Source organism: Ruditapes philippinarum, unplaced genomic scaffold (assembly GCF_026571515.1).
Source record: "Ruditapes philippinarum isolate M1 unplaced genomic scaffold, ASM2657151v2 ctg381_1_1_1_1, whole genome shotgun sequence".
NCBI classification, from domain to species: domain Eukaryota; kingdom Metazoa; phylum Mollusca; class Bivalvia; order Venerida; family Veneridae; genus Ruditapes; species Ruditapes philippinarum.
This window is the reverse complement of record NW_026864809.1, coordinates 524732-551966: the sequence shown is the minus strand read 5'-3', so window position 1 is coordinate 551966 and position 27235 is coordinate 524732. Positions and strand designations below refer to the sequence as shown.

Here is a 27235-nt window from a genome sequence, read left to right as displayed (position 1 = left end):
AAAACAATTCGTCTTATTTAGTTTATTTAAATTTAAAAAGTTTTATGTTACTTCCTTCATTCACATTTCATTAATTTTGCGCTTTATATAAAAGTCCGCTTAAAATATAATAATTTTATCGCGTAAAATCCTTGTCCAGTGCTTGTTTTATTTCATGCCATTTAACAACCTGTGTCCCCCGCACGCAGAATGAAACAGTCCAGAGTCGGCATAATCAGTGCATTTCATTGATGTTAACGGTGTACTGTACTTAACACGGAATGGCGTAAAATGAAACTAATTGCCAATGTATGGATAATTGTACACTTATTCCATGGAATTAATATGTATTTCAATTGTGGATAAACAAAACAGTTAGGTTTAATGTAGAAAATGAAGAGAAAATTCAACGTAGTTTTAAAATTCGCATCTGTGTCGCCGGAAATTTTAGTGACATTGTTTTGTTTACAATTCTTCAGAGCGCATGGGTTGGATTTGAGTAAGTTATTGAATATTGTATGGTCGTTTAAGTTTTGTTTATACTTTTGTTTAACATGTGTTATTTGGCGAAAATATCGCCTATGTTCTAAATAGCCGGACGCAAAATCAATGTTTGAATATTTTATTAATTACTAGTAAAAGATCAGACAAAGTGGGGATTTTTTTCACCTGCATATAGACAACTGTTAAATGTTACTTCATATTATACTGTATTGATCAAATCTATGTCACAAGAAAAATCAGTTTTTTGCGTGAACAATATTTGAAAATGTTGGTTGATGAAATTGTCAAATTGTGATGTATAATAGCTATATTTTCTACTCCAAATGATTTAATATAAACAAAGGAGTTTTCTCTGTAAACATTCCCGCCCATCTATCCACTACACCAAAATCGTGTACATGTATATATACATTGTATATTACTAGGATTACTTGATATATATATTCTTTCAATTTTACTAATTTGAAAAATTGCTGCATTTTTGAAAGATAATTATTTTCATCTTGACGTGCTTTGTATTCATGAAACTGAAATTTTATTTTCCAATTTGACCAACAAAAATAAGCAACTGGTAGTTATTCTTATTTACTAGTCATTCTTTTGAAGTTACATTGTAGTGGCTAGTGCTTGTTTTTATTGATTCCATTGTTTTACACTAAATTCCCGTGATTGCAGATAGAAATATTGATCATTTAATATAATTACTTCATTGTGGAACATTGTCACAAACCATATAGAACTATACACAGTTGACTCACTTTTCTCTTATTGTTCTTCCTTTCAGAATATAAAGTGTTTCTTCATAAATTATTTACACATTATCAATACAACATTGACATGTTTGAATATGATCTTCTAGCCATACAATGGCAATACTTTTTATGATAATTTATCTGTAAAATAGTTTTTAAAATTAATATGTGTAGAGCATGTTTGCCTGATAATGTAGTAAGGTTGTTGATAAATGTTTTTGTTGCAACTTGCAATGTCAGGTTTCGTAAAGAAAGCCTTGGTATACATCATGGTATTCACTGGTTAAGAGAAATTATCCTTATAGGAGAGAAATTGTTCATGATTATACACCTAAATAATTATAGATTTCACCTTGCAATACATTAAAAAGGCTGATTAGTAATTGTATGGCAATTACACAATAAACTTATTAAAGAAAAATAAAAACATGGAAGCAGTCTGTCAGTGGAAACAAATCTTAACATTTGTCTTATTTAATGCATTAAAAGTAAGTATCATACATGAAATGCATTGCTTTGCAATTTTTATATTGCAATATAGCATCACAATTCATTTGTTTCAGCAAATAAGTATCAATTCATGTAAATTGTTAAATATTGTAATGTCTTGTGCAATTTGCCTTCAGTGCAGGTCTTTTATGACAGCTTAATTTTAAAATTATTAATTTATAAATGTGTTTAAAGACTTGTCTGGAGTATAACTGTTATGTTACTAAACTTAAAGAGACTTTAAAGGGACTCCACTGAGTTTTTTTGATGTGTCAGGATTTTAAACATTTTCTCGAGATTGGTGTCAAGTTTGATGAAGTTCTGGGCTAATAACTTGTGTGCAAATTTTCAGTTCATTCCCTCATTCCTTTTTTTCAGAATAATCATTTTTATTGTGCAAAATGGTTAGAAAATGAAAAAGCGTTGCAACGCTTTTCACTCACATCCAGCTAAAAATCTTACAGAAAATTGATTTTTAATTCAATATTTAGTACATTTCTTTGCTATCCTTTGCAGAGTTTTCAATTTTAAGTGTTTCACTTGATATTCTTAAGATTTTCAAATTTTATGTTTGAATGCCTTTGGACCTCAGGGGAGTCCCTTTAATATAACCTGACAGTGTGTTGCATACTATATTTGATCATGTTACATAAGGAATGAAGGCATGGACAATTTTGAATTTAAATTTTAAATTTAGGGATCACAATTAAATATGAATGTAAATATATAAATAGGGGAAATGAGAATCACCATCATCATTATTACTATATATTATTTACTAAACTTATAATTATAGACTATACCCTTTTCAAATACATGCAAAGGTGCTTTACATTAATATTAACTGATTACTAAATAACAATTAACACGATCATTAAATTCAAATTCAAGGGTAGATAACTCAAAAATGAGATTGCCAACCCCAACTACTGAACTACTTTTGCTTAAAATGGTCCTGTTTTCATATTCTAAGATATACAAAATATACATGAAGATAAATTATTTGAAGCAATTTTCAGTTTGCCAATTAATTAATGAAAAATGTAATGTAATATGGTGGCTGTTATAAGTGAAGAAAAAAAAGCCATGTACAATTTTCATTTGGCAGCAGGTAAAAAAAGATTAAGGGTGGAAACTGTAACAAAATCATTGGTTTCACAGGAACACCATAACTCACAGTACATGGTTCAGATCATACACCTCAGTTCTGGAGTGGTTGGCAATATTTTAAATGGAATAAGCTTGTTTATTGTACAATTGGTATAATTTGTTATTTACAAGATTATGTATTGTAGTACATTTATTTAGGGTTTTAAGGGGTGTTATTTTACATGTATTTGTATGATGAAGCATATTTGAGATGGTTGTCTCGTATTCTTCAGTGTCAACTACTGTGCATGTCTGATATCAACACTCTTAAAATATGACAGTCAATTTAAAATATTGTAATACATGATGAAATGAAAAAAGAGCCCACTAAATATTGTAGGTGAAATTGTAGAGATGAGTAACAATTATATAAATAAAAGTTGTAATGAAAATATGTTTTAAGATATAAATATTTATATTTGTTGAGAAAAATGTATTCTTTATCATGTGGGTATAACAGCACTAATTGCCACTAGTATCTCTGATACTATTTATACAAATTTATTTTAGTTTGATTGTGTTGGAAGCTATAAGCTTAATGAAACGCTCTCAAATCCGTTCCTGGAACCAACCAGTACTAAGCAATGAATGTAAAGTTTCTTTCTCAAGGAAACAACGGCTTGCCCCTGACAGGGTTTGAACCCACGCTTTCAGCAATCCTGAGATTACTAGTCTGACGCTTTAACCACTCGTGACAGTCACGCCGCCACAGAAATACTGATACTATTAATTACTTTATGAGAGTAAATGTTTTTGTATTGATCACATGTTGTAATATTGCATGAACATATTGATCAATGTATTTTTAAAAGTGCATATGAAAAAGGTAGTAAAATATGATGTTATATAAAAGATGTAAAACTTATATGTTCATTTTAAAGCTATGCTTCACTGTATGTTTGTTCTTTAGAAAAGACAAAAGCACACCAACAGATTGTACATTTACATAAAACTATATCAAAAATACCATAACAAATGTTTTATAGATTTTGCACTTAATTAAACTTAATAAAGACTGCAATATTTTGAAATCTTTGTGCTGATATATTTTCAATGTGTGTGAGCTTTAACATAAAAAACGTTGGGAATTAACTTTTGATGCTCTGACATGGGCTTACACTACAAACGGTGCAATTGAAAAATTATAGCTGTAAAAATTGAACAAATTTGTAAATAGCCATTGGCACACGGACCAGTTAGATTGTCAGGTGATATGTTTAGGTTTTAATTGATTATTTTTTTACCCTAGAAAATTGAGCCCAAAGCATGAAAAGTTTAACAGTTTATCAGCTGTCAATAACAGATCATGAAATGGGTCACTAAACACATACAGCAAATATTGAGTGGGTATAACAGCACTAATTGCCACTAGTATCTCTGATACTATTAATTACTTTATGAGAGTAAACATTTGTATTGATCACATGTTGTAATATTGCATGATCACATTGATGTGAAGTATATAATGTACACAATGATACTGTATGTCTGAATTCTACTGAAGTTCAGTGTTTGAAATTATTTTTCGTCCAATAGGATTGCAGAATCTCAAATGAATGGCAACACATTTATTTTGGTAAATCAGCAAACTAATAAAATATAATAAATAAATAGTAAACACTAAGCTGGTTAAAATATATTAGTACATAAATTACAATACTAAATTTGTCGCGCCTGACCAATTATATTTTGTAAATACGTACTAATAAACTTTAACCTATACATATAATGGACTTAAACCATTTAGTATATATTAAAAACTATATATTAAAAACTGTCTATTTTGAGTAAGTGAGGGAAAGTTAGTATGAAAATGTTAATATTGGGCTGTTTCAGGCATCATGTAGTATATATGCATTACTTAGATGTGATAAAAACAAGAACATAACAATAATTATTCAAGTGACAACATTGGAACAGTAGACAACCCAAACTTCAAGAATGCACAATTTCTGACAATCTACTTATATTATACATTGTGAATGCAAATTAAAGAACTTTGTTATTATTAGTAACAAGGATATCAGTCTGTATCAGTTTAAAATTCCTAATCTTGGAAGAGCATTGTTTATGACATTGGAAGCAGACGATAAAAATACATGTTATTTTGCTAGTGCATGCAGCTGGGTGACTTGGATGCTGCAATAGAATATGCAATGTGGGAAAACAAAACTTCAAGAATACATATGTGTTTAACATGTTGGAACATTTTCATAAATGTCTGTAAAGATACATGTAACTATATGTAACAATATTATCTCTGAAAATTGTCTCAAAGAAATTATGAACTATATTATTTGTTTCTTTAATTGAAAGGAACTGTTTTGTACATTTCTTGATGTTTCAGGTCTGTAATTTTATACAATTCTGCTTTTGTTTGTTATGAATACCATTAATGTTGTGAATTTTTGGCCTCCTTTCATTTATTCGTTTTTCAGGACAGCTCGGGGAACCAGAAAATTGGGGATGGGGTTGGGGGATACCATTATCCCATCTTTCCCCAGAGCTGTATAAAAAACTTTTTGGACAATCAATGATTTAAAATTATTAATTTGATATTCAACGGGCAATAATTGATAATCAGACCTGATTAACTACAAGTGATCCTCATGCCTCATCAACCATGTTGAAAAACATAACATTGACACAGCTACCATATTGGCTTGATTCTGACATACAGAAGGGAACTGGGGGGTGGAATGTGTCTGCCATGTTAGTGTGTTGATACAGTTCCTGATGCATAATTAATTTTAAGCCAGTTATTAGACTTCATGTATTGAAACCAAGGTGATTCAGGAATTGAAAAGTTCTGTATAAGTTACACCTTGTAATTAACTTTAAAAAAATCAAATTACCCAAAATGTTAGATAAATTTTTCCAAGGGACTTTTCTCCAAATAGCTGAAAAGGCCCCAGCACAGTGTTCTTGTTCAATAATAATAATTACATTGTAATTAAACTTTTTTATTTATTTATATATTAATTCTAAGTTTAATGTCATTGCTTTATGTAACATTTTTTTAGCAGTTTTGAATTTTCCCTACACTGTGCAAGTTATTGTACTAATACTATGTCTAATTATAAGACTAGTAAATTAAAAGTTTTATAGGTTAATGTTCTTTCTAATTTTAAAGGTTAAAGGTCATGTTTATTAACTTAATAGACTTCTTGTATGATTGTGTTTATCTCATACCAGTGAAGAGAAGTGACTGTTTACTTTGAAATTATCAAAAGTCTGACAAGTTTCAAACCAAAGTAAATACTACAATAATAGGTTTAATGTGTCGTCAATAAAAATCCTGACTTTAGGCAAATAAAGAAATGGGCAGCTATTTAATGTCTAATGGCCTAACAAATAATGGTGACAATCTAACAACTGGGCCATTCGTTTGTTATTTTTAAACATTAACTTGCTCAAAAAAAGTTTTCTTTCTTTCTATGTTGGCCATTTTATTTCTGTTCGTGTTTTTCACATTACAACATTGGAGTTGGTTGGTATTAAAAAAGATTATTAATCAAAAGATACTGTCACAATATTTGAAACATTTTGGCAATAAACATGTGAAGTTTTTGATTTATGATTAATTACTTATTGAACAGGTGTTATTAACTCTGGGCTATGAAAGATTGACATCATTACATTTCTAAATTTGTGGTCACTTAGGCAATAAAACATTCTACATTCATGAAGTTTTATTGAAAGGTTTTAGGTAGGATGTAGGAAATTATTTGTGGAAGCAAAAATTTCAGACCATTGACATGTCTACCATCATTTTCAAATAGAATAAATGTAAAATTGTACTGTGATGTAACACTGAGATTATAATTTCTTTACCAGTGAAGCAGTTAATAAAGCTTTAAATTCCTGTCTATTGTGTACAATAAATGTTAAAGCTTTTATCAAAGTGAATGAAAATATCTGTAACCTATTATTGCATCCTTTGACCAAATGATTACATTGTGTCAGTTGGACACCTTCAACACCTTTAACAGGGAACAAAAGATAAATTTAGGAATATATTTGTCCAAATATTTGTTATATGCTTGTGTTGATTTCTGCCTTTTTGAAAATTCTTCTTTTGAAAACATGCACAAAATTAATCTGATCAGAGATGTTTAAGGATGGTCAGTGAAGTGGACACTTAAACATCTGTTAAGATGTCAGATTCAACACAATGGTGGTGTAAGCCTTTCATGTTGTAATAGTCTGTTGCATGGTTTATTGAAGGAAATAACCTCAAAACATTAAAAATGGGGGTACAATGAATCAATAGTTATGTTTCAATGAAATTCAGAAATGTGAAGAACAGAATAGATAGGTTGTGGGTTAAAGCAATGTTTGAGTAAATCTTGTCAAGTACTGGAAAAAGTTCAGTCTCAGTTTATTCTATGAGTGATTTATTTAAAGGAATTTGGCAACAACTTTCTGTTATTTTCATAGACAAAACAGTATTCATGCAGTTTTTAAAAGAATTTGTGAATTTTTTTTATGAAAAACATAGAAATTTCTCTGCATTTTGTTGAGTATACATTTTGTTTGCTATTTTGCATATATATAGACTATTATTGTCTGTAGAAGTGACATGCTTTTTCCTCTCCATGTTATAAAGCATTCCACAGACGTGCGCTATTGATTAGCCGTTTGTATCGATCACGTCTACAGCAGGAAGATTTTGTGCCCTGATCCGGTAAAAAAGTTAATTATTAAAGATTCTGAAATGAATTACTTGCCTTTATTACCAGCTTTTTTTTTTTTTTTTTTTTTTTTTTTTATTTGTGTCTGTTTTTTTATGATTGATTCTTTTGCCTATAATATGTCCATTTTATTTTAAATGAATTTGTTTCCAGTGTAATTTTTTTTAAAATTATATCACTATGTAAGTTAATATAAATGGTTTATTGTTTTCACTAAAAACTAAGAACTTAAGTGATTGCCAATATTGTCAATTATAGAGTTAAATTGGTAAAATTTCTACAACCACAACTAGTCCAGCTATGTATGTGTTTATCAGAAATTGCTTGATAAATCTTAAAAATGTTGAACATAAAATTGCTTTTATGTTAACATTTTACTTTAACTTTACTGTTACCTTTCCCAATCTTTAATATATATTGATGCATTTTATTAATGTTTTAATGCTGTGTTCTCTTTGTTGGAAAAGAATGTAAGAAATAATCATAACTTGAGCCGCGTCACGACAAAACCAACAGATCAGATCAGGATCCATGCTGCTCACTATCAGTTTCTCTACTTGTAATAGGATGCGCAGGCTGGTGTGGATCCATGCTGGTCGCAAAAGCACTATGTTGGTTTTGTCATGACGCGGCTCATTAATGTTTTACCTCAATGTTTTCTAATGAATCAGTAAGTCATGCAGTATTGAAGTTTGGCAAAATGAAAAAAATTAATCTGGTTGAGTTATGTTTAAATTTTGAAAGACCTTTGTCATCATTGCTAACAGTTGATCTGCACAAGTCATTCATTGATAAGTTATAAGATTTAGTGTAAGGTAAGGGACTTGTCTATCATGGAATATCAGATAGGTTTGTCGGTGTGACACTAGGTGCCCGCTTCAATACTCTCCTATACATAGCCACTTACAATAGTGATATGTATCTTTTAACAGTGTTTATTCATTGACATGCCTCCCCTGGGTAGGGGTCCATTGTTCCTTGTTTATATGAAAATGTGTAGAATTATAGAGCCATGTTACACATGACAGGTACAATTAGGACATTTGAATGACGTATTGTAATAGTAATAATAGTGATTATTATATACGTTTTAAAAAACTGTTTTGAAAAGTAAGCAGCGTAATGCTAAAATTTGAAATAAATACCAGAAAATAGACGGTAAATTGTCATATTTATACAACTAAATAAAGTAAATAATCTGATGACACTTAAGTGGCGTTACTTTAATACATAGAATGACTTTCTTTTTGTTATGACATTCAGCACTGACAATTCACAAGATTGCTAATTTTTTTGTTTGCTTTTCTTTTTTAAATAGATATTTTAAAAATACTATATAAAAAAACAAGTATATTTTGAATTTTGAAAGAAGCTCCACTGAGGTCAAAAAGCCTAAAATGTAAAAAATTTGAACTTCTTACATAGGTCAAACTTAAGCACTTAAAAAAAGATGATCACAAAATATGCTCAAAATTAATTTTTTGTGTGATTTTAGTCCAACTTGGATGAAAACTTGGGTCATTTTGAGCAATTATAAAGGACACTGGGATGATCTGAAAATTTACTTGCAAGTTATTGGTGCAGACCTACTTCAAATGGTGCATAAATCCCAAAATAGTTTCTGATCTACTCATGTCAAAAAACCTCAGGGGAGGTAAACACAAATCTTGTATTTTATACTCAAAGGTTGTCACAATTTTCAAAAAATATAATTTTCCTTTTCACAGTATGATATACAAAACACAGAAAGGCCGCAGAAACCCCAAAAGCAAATTAGGATAATATTGAAAAATGATCCCGTGTTGTAATCAATGGATTATCTATCTTTGTGAGAAGTGTGTGTTTATTCTTGTTGTTTCTGTATTTCACTTATTACTTGTATAAATATTTATGATGTGAAAACTGAGATACTGAAGAAGCAGTATAATTAATTGATTGACCATTGATTACTTGTCAATTACTGTAATAATATTTGTGATGATTGCATCAAATCTGACTTTACATCAATCTAGAGAACTTGCATGATGCAGTATTGTACAATATTTACATTTGGGGTTAGACTGTGTTGGTTAGACTGTGTCGCAGACAATTGGTAGACAGACTGTGTCTTATAATAAAGAAATGTAAACATTCTTATCTGTATAGATAAAGAGTTTATAAATTTGTTACATATGGTAAGCAGTTGGGCAGATTGTTTCTTTTATGTATTTTTTAGCTCGACTATTCGATAAGAATAAGTAGAGCTATTGCAGTCACCCGAGCGTCGGCGTCGGCGTCGGCGTAACCACTTATGTTAAAGTTTTTGTAATAGTTCAAATATTTTCAAAGTCCATTGACATATGGCTTTGAAACTTTGCACACTTGTTCACCATCATGACCCCAACCTGTAGACAGGAGGAGGTAACTCTATCAAGCATTTTGACAGAATTATGCCCCTTTTTCGACTTAGAATTTACGTTAAAGTTTTTGTAATAGTTCAAATATTTTCAAAGTCCATAGACATATGGTTTGAAACTTTGCACACTTGTTCAACATCATGACCCCAACCTGTAGACAGCAGGAGGTAACTCTATTAAGCATTTTGACAGAATTATGCCCCTTTTTCGACTTAGAATTTACGTTAAAGTTTTTGTAATAGTTCAAATATTTTCAAAGTCCATTGACATATGGCTTTGAAACCTTGCACGCTTGTTCAACATCATGACCCCAACCTGTAAACAGGAGGAGGTAACTCTATCAAGCAATTTGACAGAATTATGCCCCTTTTTCGACTTAGAATTTACGTTAAAGTTTTTGTAATAGTTCAAATATTTTCAAAGTCCATTGACATATGGCTTTGAAACTTTGCACACTTGTTCACCATCATGACCCCAACCTGTAAACAGGAGGAGGTAACTGTATCAGGCATTTTTTTTACTATCAAGCACTAAGAATAGTCGAGCATGCTGTCCTACCGACAGCTCTTGTTTTTTTTGGAAAAAGAAAAAAATATTGTTTCTTTTATGTATTTTTTTTTTGGAAAAGAAAAAAATGTGCAAACATATACTTTATGAAAAATAATTGTTACATATTATGCATTTGACTTGTTCCAGAGTGAATAAACATGGCGGTTGCAAGAAAACTTTTAGCAAAATCCTACCAAGGCCTTAAAGACATTCCAATAAAGCAATAGTTATATATAATTAAATTTAAATGTACATTTTTTATGCCACCGCAGCATCTGCGATGCGGTGGCATATAGCGATTCACCTGTGTGTATGTGTGTGTGTGTGTGTGTTTGTTTGTTTGTTTGTGTGTGTGTGTGTTATATAGATTATATAGTGAACTTAAAAAATCTTCTTGTGAAAAACCACTAGTCCAATTTAAGCCAAACTTGGCAGGATTGTTCCTTGGGTGAAGGGCTTCCAAAGTTGTTGAAAGAATTTCATTCCATGCAGAAATCTGGTTGCCATGGCAACCAAAAGGAATTATAAGAATAAATTTTAAAAATCTTCTTGTAAAGACCCAAAAGGCCTAGAGCTTAGATATTTTGCATAAGGCATTGTCTGGTAGACCTCTACCAAGATTGTTCAAATTATAGCCCTGGGGTCAAAATCGGCCCCGCCCGTGGGGGTCATTGGTTTTCCCTATATGTATATAGTAAAAACTTTAAAAAAAATTCTTCTAGCAATTGACAAATGCTAGAGGTTAGATATTTTTCATGAAACATTGTAAAGTGAACTTCTAGCAAGATTGTTCAAATTATAGCCCTGGGGTCAAAATTGCCCCCGCCCCGGGGGTCATTGATTTTCAATATATATATATATAGTAAAAAATCTTGTCTGAAGGTACAAGGCTTAGAGCTTTAATATTTGTTAAATGATATCATCTATAGGAACTCTACCAAAGTTGTTCAAATTTTGCCTCTAGTGTCAAAATTAGCCCCGCCCCAGGGGCCATAGGTTTTCCTTATATGTATATAGTAAAAACTTAAAAAATCATCTTCTTTAAATTTACAAAGACTAGAGTTAAGATACAAATGCATTTTGCATGAATCATTATGTAGTGAGTGAACCTCTAGCAAGATTGTACAAATTATAGCCCTGGGGTCAAAATTGGCCCTACCCCCAGGGGTCATTAATTGTTACTATGTACATATAGTAAAAAATTAAAAAATCCTCTTTTCTGACGGTACAAGGCTTAGAGCTTTGATATTTGGTATATAATATCATCTATGGGTCCTCTACTAAAGTTGTTTTAATTATGCCCCTAGTGTTAAAATTGCCCTGCCCCAGAGGCAATATTTTTCCTTATATGTATAAAGTAAAAACTTGAAAAATCTTCTTCTCTGAATTGAAAAATCTTCTTCTCTGAATTGACAAAGGCTAGAGGTTAAATATATAGCATGAGACTTTGCGAAGTGAACCTTTACCAAGATTGTTCAAATTATAGCCCTGGGGTCAAAATTGGTTCCGCCCAGGGGGTCATATATCATGATTGATTTACATATAGTAAAAAAATAAAAAATATTTTTGTCTGAAGGTACAAGGCATAGAGCTTTGATGTTTGCTATATAATATCATCTATAGGCCCTCTACCAAAGTTGTTCAAATTTTTCCCCTGGTGTCAAAATTGGCCCTGCCCGGGGGGCAGTGATTCTCATTATGTACACATAGTAAAAACAGAAAATAAAACAAATGTTTTCTGAATGGGAGAAAGCTACAGCTTAGATATTTGACTTGAAATGTTGTTTGGTGGACCTGTATCAAGATTGTTTTGAATTAAACCCTTGGGTCCTTCTTGTCCTTTGATGTACAGCAATGAAATTTTGACCATGTGCACAGTTTTAGTTGTAAAATTGAGCTTTGATATCAGGTGACCTAGATTTTGATGATGTGACCTACTTTCTTGTCCTTTGATGTACAGCTATGAAATTTGAAACATGTGCACAGATTAAGATGTAAAGTGAACTTTGATTTCAGCTGACCTAGATTTTGACAAAGTGTCTTACTGTGTTGTCCTTTTGATGTAGTCATAAAATTTAGGCTGTGTGAAATATGACATTCACCACCAAATTCACTAGACTCGAGTGCATTGATATATTCCTACGCTGATCTTTTATTGAGTTAACAACAGATTTAACCACTAATCTGATAATAAGAATAAGATAGGTCAGGGATCTATGCATTATGACAATCTTCAAAATTGTATAGAAACAAAAAAAATCTGTTCCTACACTACTACTTAGTGTTGTATTAATGCGGTGGCATAGCATTTTTCTCAAATGCAATCTTGTTTCTATGTAGTTTCTGAAAACTTTATGATGAACATTATATTACTGGTTTGAACATTTGGGGGCAGCTCTTCAATAAAGAAAGGAAGTTTTTTTCTAAGATAATGTAATTGTTTACCAGCGAGCCATGTTGTGGTAAGTTTTGACATTGTTTTGGTACATTTTCGGATGTCTATACTTTGTAAAATAAGGACTAAAACAACTGTTTATTCTGGCACTAATGTACAAATGGTATCCATGTCTTCCATTACATCTGATGTTTTGTAAAAATTGTCTAGGTTAGCTGTATCCAACAATGAAAATAAAGCATGTGAAAACAGAGGGATTAAGGAGATCTGGTGAAATTTGTCAGGTTATGTTTGCAGATTCCACAATCTCTGTATTTTAGAGGCGACATAGCACTATACTTGTCTACCATATTAATACAGACTAGCTGGTGTTTGTGTATCTCGTGTGGAGAAAACAAACATTGCAGATAACTCAAACCGATAAACCTGCCCATTTTCACATGTTCCAAGTCTTATCATAAAACATGATAGAAGGTGAATGTAACAGTCCACCTGATGCCTAAATATATAAATGTATTGTTTTAATTGTCACAAGTAGCCTCAGTTAAGCCTCAGTCAGTTCACAGAGGGACTGGTTCTTGTTCTTGATGAATGAATGATTTAGTTAGATTTTAGACAGATCTTCAGTGATAACAAAATAGATAAAACCAGGAACATTTCTTTGATGTGGATGACTTGCTGTACATTACAGTGGCTGTTATTTTCTAATATTGCTACATGTCCTTACCAACCTGTCAATCATAGGTCAACTCTATGACAGGTCATTTATATCCTTTATTTAAGCTTTAAGGCTTTTATGACCTGTTTGACACTGAAAATAACTGTATCAGACTTCATCATAGCTACCTGTTCATGACCAATACTGGCTTACTGAATTAATGATTTTATTGTGGCACTGTTGATTCTAAGATTCATTAATGTCTTTTGTAATAAGAGAAAACGACTTCTAGTGGATTACCCTTTTAAGCTTGGAATTTGAACTAATCAACTTTGAAAGGGGTTTTACTAAGTTTTCATAACATAAACATAAGTGCAGGCAGTAGATTTCACAAGCATTCATAGTGTCTCTCCATCATGGTTTATACAACCTCAGCACATCCTATATAATTATATAATTATATATACAAATGTACATGTATTTATATATGTCCACTTAGAAGAAATTGAAATGTTGACAAAAACCTGAGAAACACTGTCATATATTTACCTAATTAATCAGAATAGTTTTAACATTACTTGTTATACAGTGTAATTAATTATCTTCCAATGATGTAAGATTTGTGTTATTTGATGTTTTCCGCATCTTTTGAAGTTACCTATTTTGTGAAAAGGGCAATTAGACAAATACATTTGTATCTTGGTGTATAGCATTATTTTGGGTTTAGTTACATAAACTTGGAGAATGTTGGGGCAATTAAAAGAATGTCAGAATAGAAATTTAGAGAGTACTTATTTTAATCAATAGGGTGGTGATTTTTTTGCCTAACAAGTAAGCTAACACCCCAGTTACACAGAGCCATCGGTGATTGATCGGTAGTTTTTTTAGCCAACTTATGGAGTGAACCGATGACAACGTATCTATCACCGATATCACCTATTGGTCACCTGTTTTCCACCTATCGACTGCTATTGGGGGAAGATAAGTTTCATCGGTGAAAAATTACCGATTGGGATTTTTAAACACGTCTAAAATTCTCGATCGGTGAAAATATTTTAAAAATTACCGACGGCAACCTATATCACGAGATGTTCAAGCTCTTAACCACCGATATCGCCGATCGGACAAAGATAACCAAATATGAATCACCGGTCATATCTGACGGAAAGTGTTTAACCACTGATGACTAGCTATCGAACACCGATTAATCAGCGTTCGTAACGCCCGATTTAGCTCCGATTTACAAACGATAAAAACCAAAAGTATTTCAGCATTTAATCAATGAGTTTGCTTTCTGTCACCGATGGCCGTTTACACAGAAAACCAGAAATAAAATCACGCATGACAACCGATCATAACAGCGAGTAAATTTAAAATTAAATGACCGATTGGGGACCGACCGTCTGTGTAACTGGGCCCTAACTGACAAAAGAAATGAACATTGTTTCTGGTTTAGAGGTAAATACTGGATTATGGAGAGATTTAAATAAATTATAATACTTTATTAACTCATTTTTCTTGGTAAAGCAATGAGTGTTTTGTTTCTTGTTGTGTATGTCCATTGTTTTCTATAACACCATTTGAAAGCATTTTGTCGTAGGTTAATCTGAAAATTATTTTGTCAAGTGCACTCTTTAGTATCAGTGGGAAATTTGTTACAGAATGAATAATTATGAAGTGTTTTGTTTGTTGTTGGTTAAGACACTTAAGTGCATCATTAAGATTTCAAGAATGGTTTCTGAAGTATCACATTATATAACATGTAGATGCACATAATAATGTGTCATTTATACATGACAAATACATATTTATTTCTAAATTTTCTGTTCATTTATAGACAAAGAGATGTAAAAGAGATATTTAATATTCTACTCTTAAGTTTTGTTGGTATTTTGAGGACCTGTCTAAACTCTAAGACAGCAACACAGCTGATACAAGTAAATTAAGCCAATGGGAGGGTACTTATTATGAGTGTTCAGCCTTCTTTTACCTCACTTATGAGAATTTTAGAGAGAAGCACTAAACTTGACAAACATTAACATTTAAATCATAACTTACTTAAGTCTTTATAAAAAAACTTACCATCTTGAAGGATGACATCTTGTGATATCATTTTACTAAACAATTGCTATCAACTAATATTGAAAATTAGATTAGATTTAATTTGATGTAGTTAATATATTAAAGATAATTGATTCAGTGCACAAGTTCATTAATGTGTCATATTTAAATTGTTATTAAGCTTCTAATTGATATTTTTCACTTGTTGTATCATATTATGACATGTGTTATTCGACAAATTTTTAATGTTTTAAGAACCTTTTAGCATGTTATCTCTTGCTGTAGGGCATCTGTTCAAATTTTATTTTCTGACCTTGTGATGTTCAGATTCTCGTAATAATTAACAATCAAGTCTTTCAAAAGCTTGCTTTAAAATTTCACATGTATTTCCCTTCGAGTTATTCAATTCAAGACAGATTGAGCGACCAATAATTGGATAAAAATGGTGACAAACCAAGTTTTGATTTGTTAATTGGGAGCAATTTCTATTCAATTTTCAGTCCAGAACCTTTGAAAATGAATAAATAAAACACATTGTTTGGTGACTCAATGTCAACAGAAGACAAAGAATGATGAACTTGTTCACAGCTATGTCCATTTGTAAGCTTTGTATAATTTTTAACTTTAATGGAAACAAAGAACGGCCTGCAAACCATTAAATCATAATGTTCACTGTCAGGTCAGATATTTAAGTTTTCCGATATTTTTCACCAGATGTTCTGAAAATAAAGAAAATTGTCTTTGTTGCTATGGTGGAACTTTGGAACATTGTCTGACTCCATGGTGACATGAGTGAAATTGATAATTTCAAGATTGATCTTGATCGCAGCTGAGAACTTGATAATTAAACAAAATCAAGCATTTTATAGGTCTAATTGTAACCTTTAAATTGATTTAAACACACCTAACAACATTGTTGACGATACATTGACTGCAAGATTTTCATTCTGTAATGTAATGAAGGTTGAGGCTCTCTACTTTGTGAAAAACACAGGGATTAACTGAATAAAAGTAGAACTTACATCACTAAAATGTGCAGTCTTCTTATCAACTCAAAAAATTTTGCATCTATTATAAGTAGTTAACTTAATATTTAACATAAATAGTATCATACAAGCTATCCATATACACTAACTTCAGAGAAGAAGCCTTGACTTCGTATTGGTCCTGTATCAAACCTTAGCCTGCTAGTGGCAGCATATTCCATTCATGCCATGTTTGCTATTTAATTAGGAAATACTATGAAATATTCCCAAAAAATAATAATTGGCTTTGTCCGGACTGTAAGATGGACAAGTCTGTTTAAGATATTTAGCAATTGGTAAGTGTTAATTAGTTTTGAATAAATCTTATTGATGGAAAATATTCTTTGTACAATAAATTATAAAGAATATGTGAAATATGAATTAAAAAAAGTTTTACTTTTTGTTTCAGGTTCAGTTATTTTGTAAATTGGCCATTGTTAATTGAATTGATTGAATTACAGGGGAGTGAGGAATATTTTACTATAATCAGAAGATAGAAGATTTTTTGTCTGGTTCTGGGGTTGACAGAACTTTGCTCTTATGTATTTTTATGGCATATTTTGATTGTACTTATAATAAATTTATCATGATAAGATTAATTAATAGATGTGGGTACATTCAAAAGATTGGGTTTCAAGTGGCAGATGAGCAGAAACCTTTGTACTGTTATTTGTTTTCAAGTGTTCAGTGCTTGCATTCTTTTTGACTATGGATATGGCAACACTTAAAAATACATTCTGGTCCTTGAGATCTTGTTTCTGGCACAAAGTGACAAACAAGTCAAATTTCAATGTATGATTATAGTTACATCATGTGTACTCAATAATGAGTCAAGTAGTGGGGCAAATAGGTGAATAAGTATTTCCATCGAAAGGTGTTATATTTTCTCAACCCTAGGCTACACATCAGCCAAAAATGTAAATTCCCAGTGAGATACAGTTAATTGTTTTCCAAGCTTGTGGCAAATATCAGGTTCACAGGTTTGGTAACATTTCGACCTTCCTTATGAGATAACTGGAAATGTAATGCATTTTCCATGCATAATCTTGCACAATTTCTCTCACAGGTTTCATATTTGTTTGACTAATTTGTTTCTGTGAAATGTTGGTTTTCTAACAATCAAGTCACTGCTGATAAGCTAACTTAACATCACAGAGATTCTCCAAATGTGAAAATTGTGCACTGTAATTTACATTTTCGAGATAAGATATGGTAAGAAGTGATAAGCAATAATGAAACACTCTCCTTTTAGAAGTCACTGGCACCTCATCAAATAGTGAATTACTTGCAGTTAGTGAATGCTTGAGACTTGCCCTCTTTGTAAATTTCCCCTGCCCCCTCATGTATCCAAGGAAATTGCCTCCCAGTTTTGCACCCAGATTAAATATAATTATGGACATTTTGATCTTTATGGGCTATCACCTAAATTGTGATCTTGACCCAGAAATCTTCTCAGAATTATGTTTATGTCTCAAAATTCTTTTTTTAATTTTGGAACACCTCATGCCCTTGAGGGGGTTTTACCCAAAAAGGGTATAGAGATCTGACATTTTTTAAACCCAACTCGACCATTTTCCTTTAAAAATGTCTCTGATTTTTTTCAGTTTTTAAAGATATTTATATAGCTTTACTTTAAGTAAAAGTCTTCTTTGATTTGGGAGTGTAAGATTGCGGTCAGTTAAAGGTTGGATCAATTTTGACCCACTAAAAAGTATCCAAGTTTAATATTACAGCACATGTAATATTATCAAAGCTAATTGTAATAATTATAGAGGTTATGATGACCTGATAATGAATTATTCATGAACTATTTCCATTTCAAAATGATAACTTAATTATCATAAAACTTAATTATCATATAAGGCCTTGATGTTAATGTCAACAATCAGATTTGTGTTGTCCAATTATTGCCACATATAATTAATGATATGAATGATCAAGTTTTGTCCAGATTTAAATATAGGTTTATTAGAAATTTAGTAGGTTAAGGGTTTAATAGATAAATCGTATTGTAGTTCTATTTATCCAGATTTATGTATGGCACATTGTTGATAAAACAAACTCCTAATACTGTCTATTTAGGTTAATTGGTAGTGTTGAACTGTGAACCAGTCGACTTGGGTTCAATTCCTCAACAGTGTAGGTTACTTTCATTTTGATTGATAATGAAATCCTTTCTACTGTAGCCGCACTCTGCTCTGACAGGTACAGAATTATATCAGTTCTAGGCACAAGTACTAGGAAGCAGGTTTACAGCCTGTCCAGGAACAAGTAACCAAGGCTGCACTGTACGTACTAGACTGGTGAATTAAAAGTGACTAAAAAGTGACCACCCAAACTTCTATCACTGAAGAGATGATTAATAGTTAAGTTTATATTAAATTTTTTTTATAGAATTACTTCTCGGACCTTACTTATGAAAAGGGCAATGACCTTCAATAACAAGAAATAACAAACACCACACATAGTTCATCTTCAAAATGCATGTCTAGCTGTACACATTTTATACAAATAATTTCTCTGTTAAATAATCAAATAAATGTTTAATGTTAATGTTTATAATTTAACATAATTATAGAGAAAACCCGCCAATCTTAGCAAAGTCGATAATGACAATGCATAAACTTTAAGAACAAAGCAGGTTTCAAAGCATCTTAAATACAAAGAGACATTCATGCAAAATAAATCATACATTTCATGCATAGACTGACACAAGACAAAGCAAATAAACACATATCCATACATGTGAATTCTCTTTCTTCAGACTGATGACTCTTATTTTACAAAAATAAGAAGGCAACTGCTTCTGATCAAATTTTTTAAACAAAGTCAATTTAACTCAAACACTCCCTTAATAAAATACATTCTCCAACTGTGTGTCAGAAAGATTCACATATATGCGCATTCCCAATTACAAATAATAATTAAACAATACTAATAACATTACACAAACAATAAACTCAAATCAAAATTTTAAATTGCCAATCAACATAAATTATGGGTTGGGTGGGCAGGTTTTCTATAACTTGACAGCTAGACAACAAAGGCTCGAATGACTAGAAGTACAAAATTGGCGCGGCAATAATCTAAAAATAAACGACCAATCAGAAAACAGTTCACCAAAGTCACAGTTTACTCGAAATAATTAGTAATTTTAAATCTAAAATATATCAAGTTAATATTAGAAAGGACTGTAATGGTGACAGCCGAGCCTTGCTAACTTCTTTATACTGTTACATTTGCATCATTTCCAGAATCTTAACTAGACCTAGTCTACCTTTAAATATGCCCAGTAAATATTGCTACTAAGTATAATACATGTACTTGTATGTTTTATGGTCCATCTTTATTATGGCCATGTATTCAACAATAATTCATAGTCCATCATCATTTCCACTGCACTGCATGAACAGTTTTGAGACATCTTTGGATGATTTATAATTCTTTTTAAACACCATGTTGTCAGATCAGCATAAGTTGATGCTTAGAATGGGGAATGGATGACAGGTTGCATTCATCAATATTCAAGAAGTTTTTAGGTTTTATATTTTTTATTGGCTGTTTACTTCTTCATAAATACTTTGCCCAGTTGATTATTATTAAGAATGTGAATCAGACTTGCAGTGCAAACCACATTAGGCAAAAACACTCAATACATTTAACCTTTTGTGTATCACTAATTCTTATCTCCTTATTCTGTAATGGTGATGTGATCCATGTAATATTGTTGTAGAAATATCATTATTTATGATGTGTTTTTTTCCATAAATAAAACCAGCAATTTATATACCAGACAGAGAACTTTCCTTCTTGCTCTTTGTTATTGTAAGTCAGTATAAATAATCATTATGTTCATTGATGATATAACAAAATGCGTTATCCTGACCATCTTGTCTGCTTACATAATTTGTTGTCTTTTTTTAGTCTGAATAATCGTTTTCACAGTCTAAGGGAATCCCTTTATTTTTTAACCAGTCTGGTAGACTATTTTTAGCAAAGTTCCAAATGTGTTGCATTTATTGTGAATGCAATAAGTATATTGTTTATGAGTTGTATACTTTGATAGACATGCCTGTTAAAACTGTTCTGTTTCCATATCTATGAAAAGAGAAAAAAACTTCCATGAAAAACTTCCTGACTTTATTGCTGTTCTAGATCGATAGATGCTTGCTTGAATAAAGGGATCAATAGAAGCTTGCTTTATTAGGAGGTAACTTAAATGCATGCACTGGTTTGACATCAGCGCAAAGTTGAGCGATTAAGGTAGAGTTTTAGAAAATTTCTGAGGTTGATACATCTATCAAGATTAAATCAAGGATTGAAAGAAAATTATTTTAACAATTACATAGAGTTGTCAACTTCTCAATACTTCCTGATGTTCAGAAAAGGTTACTATAATTTGATATCAGCAGCATTCACTTATAAATTCTTCACCAAATGACCTATAGGTCCTACCTCTGAAACAATACATGTTATTTTGTATGTTTTATTCCCCATCTTATCTGAGAAGTGGGATGAAAAGTTAAATTGTAAATGTAATAAATTGTTTGCCCAAACACAATTACACACACACATTTGCCAGTCCTATAAGAGGCCAGCACAATCTCCACAAAAAAGGAAACAAGTAAAGTAGAGGTTTAAAGTTTAGCTGATTTCTTCAGTTTTCCTGAAATAAAGAGTGAACTTGGGTTTGGGTCTGTGGGCGCATTAATACAAAAGATAGATGATATGTAATGTCTCATTACATCATGTTGTTAAGTTTTGATTTTACAGCTAATATATTCTTGATGTAATTACAGTACAATTTGGTCAGCTGGTCAGAGGCAGAGCCCCAGTTAAGTTTGAACTGTAATATGATGCCTTATCCAATTCACCTTGGCTAGAAATCATACACTAATAAAATATTGATACAGACCCAAACTTATAACCTGGAGAAATGTACCCGGTATTAGTTTACTTTATACAAATTGGAAGCTATAACCTTATTGAAACAGTCTTGAACTAACCTGTACTTTAAGCAATGAGTGTAAAGTTTCTTGCTGAAGGAAACAATGGTCTGCTCCTGACAGGGTTTGAACCCAGTATTAATTATGTACTAAGGATACCAATTATGGATTTTTAAAATATTTCTGTAGACTAAAGGATGTAACAGTCAAACCTGTAGACATAACAGCTCAAGACTTTTAAATTCACTTCATTACATGCTGTTTTGTAGATAGTAAAATGAAATTATAAAATATAATTTTCACAGTAGCTGAACTATATTGAATTTAAATAAATAGCATATAGCATTTCTAAATGGCAATATCGTGAGAAAAACATTTATTCAGAAGAAAAAAATAATGGAAAAACGAACAATTATCCTGTATATATATTATACTGTTAGTGGTCATAATGAAGTCCCTCATAAAGTTAGGCAACATCTACTTGTTAATTGGCTGTTGAATAAATGAAATCCGCTTGAACAAATTAAAATCAGTAAAAATGCTTGTACATACATAAATATACTAGCAAATTGACCAGTCACTGAAGAAAGGATTTGTTATTGTACAGCTTGCGTGACATATCAGATTTGAAATCAACCGAATGTTAAGTCCTAATGAAATGTTTAGGAACGCCAACATTAACAAAGTTTGTAGTAATGTTGAAATTATACTCAAAGTTAGAATTATTTGTGCAAATTGTTATATTATTGGAAAAGTTGAATTAATGTCAGCAAGTTTGTCTCAAATGATGAAAATATTCAGAGTTATTTACTACTCACATGTATAAGTATTGCCAGATATTTTTCCTAGTAAAAATAATACTGTGTTATTCAGTACCACTACTATTTACCTTGGTGGATTTGGGGTACCAGACTCAACTTTTTCAAGAGCATAACTTTTTGATGAAAATGTTACGTCGCTTGCAACTTCTTTTACAATATGGTATCTCATGTACCCCTATAGATATTTTCTTGTAGCTTTATGACAATAAAAGGATCATCCACTGTCCATGGCCCATTGACATTGATTTTGCCAAAATTTGGCCCTTAAAAGTGAACTTAAAAAATTCCAGGTCAAAGTTTTGCTTGCTGTTTCTTCAAAACACAGGCCTTATAGGCATATTTGCCATGCCAATAATGGTCAAATTATCATAAAATAATCTCCCCTTGAGCATTAAGAACAAAATTACTATCCAGCATCCGTTTACTATTATATATATACATTGTAAATGTTCAATGGGTGATTATTTTATGATAATTTGGCCATTATTGGCATGGCAAATATGCCAAATGCCAGAAGTGTGCTTTAAAACTTCTGAAAATTTTCACATGAAACTTAATACATTTGTTTGGTTTAATAATTGGAGGACACTTTCTAAGACAGATCATGTCTCTTGGCATGAATGTTTGATGAAATATGGCCCTTTGTAGACAGTGAACATAAAAGTTTCTAGGGTCGATTTCCAAGAATCATAATTATGTCATATATTTTTTTAATGAAATGAGCCGCGTCATGACAAAACCAACATAATTGGTTTGCGGCCAGCATGGATCCAGACCAGCCTGTGCATCCACGCAGTCTGATCTGAGGATCCATGCTGTTAGCTATCAGTTTCTTTACTTGTAATAGAGTTGGTAAGCGAACAGCATGGATCCTGATCAGACTGCGCGGATGTGAGGCTGGTCTGGATCCATGCTGGTAGCAAACGCACTATGTTGGTTTTGTAGTGACACAGCTGAAATGTTTTCTGTTAATTCCTACATTTCAATACAAATGAGAGTAATATTGGTTACAAGTTATGTATAAAACTATTTGAAACACAAGACTTGAATGTTTGAATAATCTTGTCTTGATAGGCTCCATAATGTCGGATAAAATATATTGGATATTCACCATAATTTTTGGATAGTGAAATAATGATTTGTAAACTTAAATGTTGTGAAATAGTAGTGAAATACCGGTAGATTCTTTTGATTGTTAACCTTTCAAAGAATGTCAAAATGATATTGACAAAATTTTGGGTTTAAGTTAAGAGATGAAATCACTTAATGAAAAGGTGGCTAATTCATTTGACTTTTTGGGAAAAGTGAAGGAAAGACCTAAAAATAGCACTGGTTCCCTTACACTTGAATGTAACAGGCTTTGTCCTTGCAAAAGATGACGGAAAATCAGAAAGATGGTGGAGTTGATATGAAGGTATCTTTTGATTTTTCTACATTATCCAAAAGTCACATAGGTTCATCCTGTAAAGCAGAGCACAATTTTAGGAAAGGCCAACATTTGGTGGGGTGCAGTTTGTCTGTAATTTTCATTTTCAGTTAATGTTTGGCAAAAAATAGGATGGAATTCCTCATTATGTACAGAAATTTCTACGATGTCAGACTGGGCTAAATAAAATAATCATGGACTGGATCCAGAATCAATCTTTACTTTGATACACAGTCTACTATCCACTTGGTAGGTAATCAACCCAATTACCACTATGTTCAGATCTGATGCCAATAATGTTTCAGATTATCAGAAAATTTGATGTATTACATTGATAACTGGCCAATTTAATTTTAAAATTTGTGTTAATTTTTTTTTAGATTTTTTTTGGAATTTGCTTTGAGCAGAATTGAAATATTTTGTTGTTATAATGATGAGTTTCAAAATGGGAAAATGTAAAAAAGATATAATTTTAAGCATATAATTAAAAGTATATACCATATTCTATCACCGATTAAATGATTAAAAGAGGAAAGGTCAATTTGTCTACTGGTATTTGTGCTGCATTTTAGCAGGGGTTCAGGATCTTTAAAAACTTATTAAGTAATGACATGGGGAAAAGATCTTATAAGGTGAAATACTGCATCTTATGGAAATCCATCAAAAATATAAGTCACTTACATCTACTAGGAAAGTTTTTGTCTACAAAATTATTATTATAACAAAATAAAAGATCATTTATTTTTATGCCCCCGCCATATAATGGCAGGGGCATATAGTGTTACCCTGTTCCGTCATTCCGTCATTCCGTCCTTCCGTCATCATCAGTTTCCGTTCATTATCTTAATAACCCTTGCACATATTGAACTCAAATTTGACATATGGATATGTCATGAGAAAATACAGGTCAAGTTCGAAATTGGTCATGGTTCGATGATTTTTGGCAGAGTTATGCCCCTTTTACATTGAAAATAATATGAAATTTTCAGTTTCCGTTCATTATCTCCCAAACGGTTCAAAACATTCAATTCAAAATTTTACATATGGATATGTCATGAGAAAATACAGGTCAAGTTCGAAATTGGTCATGGTTCGATGATTTTTGGCAGAGTTATGCCCCTTTTACTTTGAAAATAATATGAAATTTTCAGTTTCCGTTCATTATCTCCCCAAACTGTACAACACATTCAACTCAAAACTTGACATATTGATATGTCATGAGAAAATACAGGTCAAGTTCAAATTTGGTCATGGTTCGGTGATTTTTGGCAGAGTTATGCCCCTTTTACTTGAAAATAATATGAAATTTTCAGTTTCCATTCATTAACTCCCCAATATACAACACATTCAACTCAAACTTGACATATGGATACGTCAAAGGAATGCGCAGGTCAAAGTTCAAATTTGGTCATGGTTCAATGATTTTTGGCAGAGTTATGCCCCTTTCACTTTGAAAATAATATGAAATTTTCAGTTTCCGTTCATTATCTCCCCAATCGTACAACACATTTAGCTCAAACTTGACATATCGATACGTCAAAGGAATGCGCAGGTCAAGTTTCAAATTTGGTCTTGGTTCGATGATTTTTGGCAGAGTTATGCCCCTTTTACTTTGAAAAATAATATGAAATTTTCAGTTTCTATTTATTATCTCCCCAACAGTATTAAACATTTAACTCAAATTTGACATATTGATACGTCAAAGGAATGCGCAGGTCAATTTCAAATTTGGTCATGGTTCGATGATTTTTGGCAGAGTTTATGCCCCTTTCACTTTAAAAATAATATGAAATTTTCAGTTTCCGTTTATTATCTCCCAACAATATTACATATTCAACTCAAATTTGACATATGGATATGTTTTTGGAATGCGCAGACCAAGTTCGAATCTGGTCATGGTTCAATTATTTTTGGCAGAGTAATGCCCCTTTCACTTTGAAAATGATATGAAATTTACAGTTTCTGTTCATTATCAACCCAACAGTGTTACATATTCAACTTAAAATTGACATATGGATATGTCAAAGGAATGCGCAGGTCAAGTTGGAGTTTGGTCATGGTTCGATGATTTTTTGGCAGAGTTATGTCCCTTTCACTTTGAAAAAATAATATAGATACATCTTAGGAATAAGCAGTTTAAGTTTGAATTTGGTCGTGGTTCAATGATTTTAGACAAACTTATCCTTTTCCTGAATGTTGGGAAAAATTTTTGAAAAACTTTCAGTTTCAGCACTCATACTTTTATGGAAATGTATATAGCCATTATGTGGCTACAAATATGCAATATGCTATTTTTAAAAAGGTTAAGACTGAATAATTTCAGTGCCTTGAACATTGTATAAAAATGGTTAAGACCTGAATAATTTTTTCAAGTGCCTTGAACATTGTAAATAAAAATGGTTTTGTGTTAACATTGAAAAGTTTTAAGGGCTTTGAACTTAGAATGAAGAAAATAATTTGTGCAAACAAATTTGGAACTAAATATTATAACATTTGAAATTTTGGCTGCATGCGGGGGCATCCGTGGCATGATGACACATTTCTAGTTTTATATTGTTTCACAAAAATTGTGTAATTCCTGGTAAATCAATTTTTAGAATTCTTTTGAAGATATTTGAACATTTAAAATTAACATAGATATAATGTTCTGAGTAAATACACCATAGAATGAAATACAATGGTGGAAAGACAGTAACAAAATTTCATCAAGTTAAAAATAACAAATGTGAACCTGAGTTAAACTGAAAAAAAAAGAAGAAAAAGAGAAGAAATTACCATTTATTTTTTTATCATGAATTATTTTAAATTAGTTTTGCACACTTTCAATATTTGGTGAACAAACAGCTTTTTGATATAACAAAGTAGAACAATGCCTCCATTTTGTCCTAGGGAGCATGCAGAACGTCCCACTGAATATTTACATTGTCAATAATTATAGGGCATGTGCCATTTTACAGTTTGACAGAAAAATTGATTCTTTGCTATTTCTCAAAGACCAAGTAGCAGATAGAAATGATTGTTTGGTTGAAATTGGAGACAATAATGGTTTGGAATTTAAAAACAAGGTAGCCATTTTGATTTACACAGGTCAAATAATCCTACCACATTGAATGTTTATAAAATGGCACGCAGCTTTTATCCAAAATGTATGTTTGGCTGGTCAATAAAAAAACCTGTACTTGAATTGGTTGACAAGATAAGTAATTGTCTTTGTGTATATAAAATTGTAAGACATACACATTTGTGTGATATACTGTACATATTTGTGTTATATGTGAATTATGAACACATTTGTGTAATTTAGTTACAAGGATGTTACACATTTTGGTCATATCTTGATTAGTAATCAATCTAACTGGCTTGAGTACAATTGATGAGTCAAGGGCTAGCC

At 31.5% G+C, this 27235-nt stretch overlaps 1 protein-coding gene across 2 annotated transcripts in view; it reads left to right on the top strand.

Moving 5' to 3' along the window:
- The first annotated feature begins 209 nt into the window (after nt 1-209).
- The window catches only part of LOC132726880 (discoidin domain-containing receptor 2-like), a 106919-nt gene continuing 79893 nt past the window's right edge, over nt 210-27235 (top strand). For both annotated transcript variants that reach the window (XM_060712290.1, XM_060712289.1), the window contains exon 1: nt 210-478. In XM_060712290.1, the coding sequence (XP_060568273.1) occupies nt 373-478 (106 nt within the window). In that variant the 5' untranslated portion in view covers nt 210-372. The remainder of the gene's footprint in view (nt 479-27235) is intronic.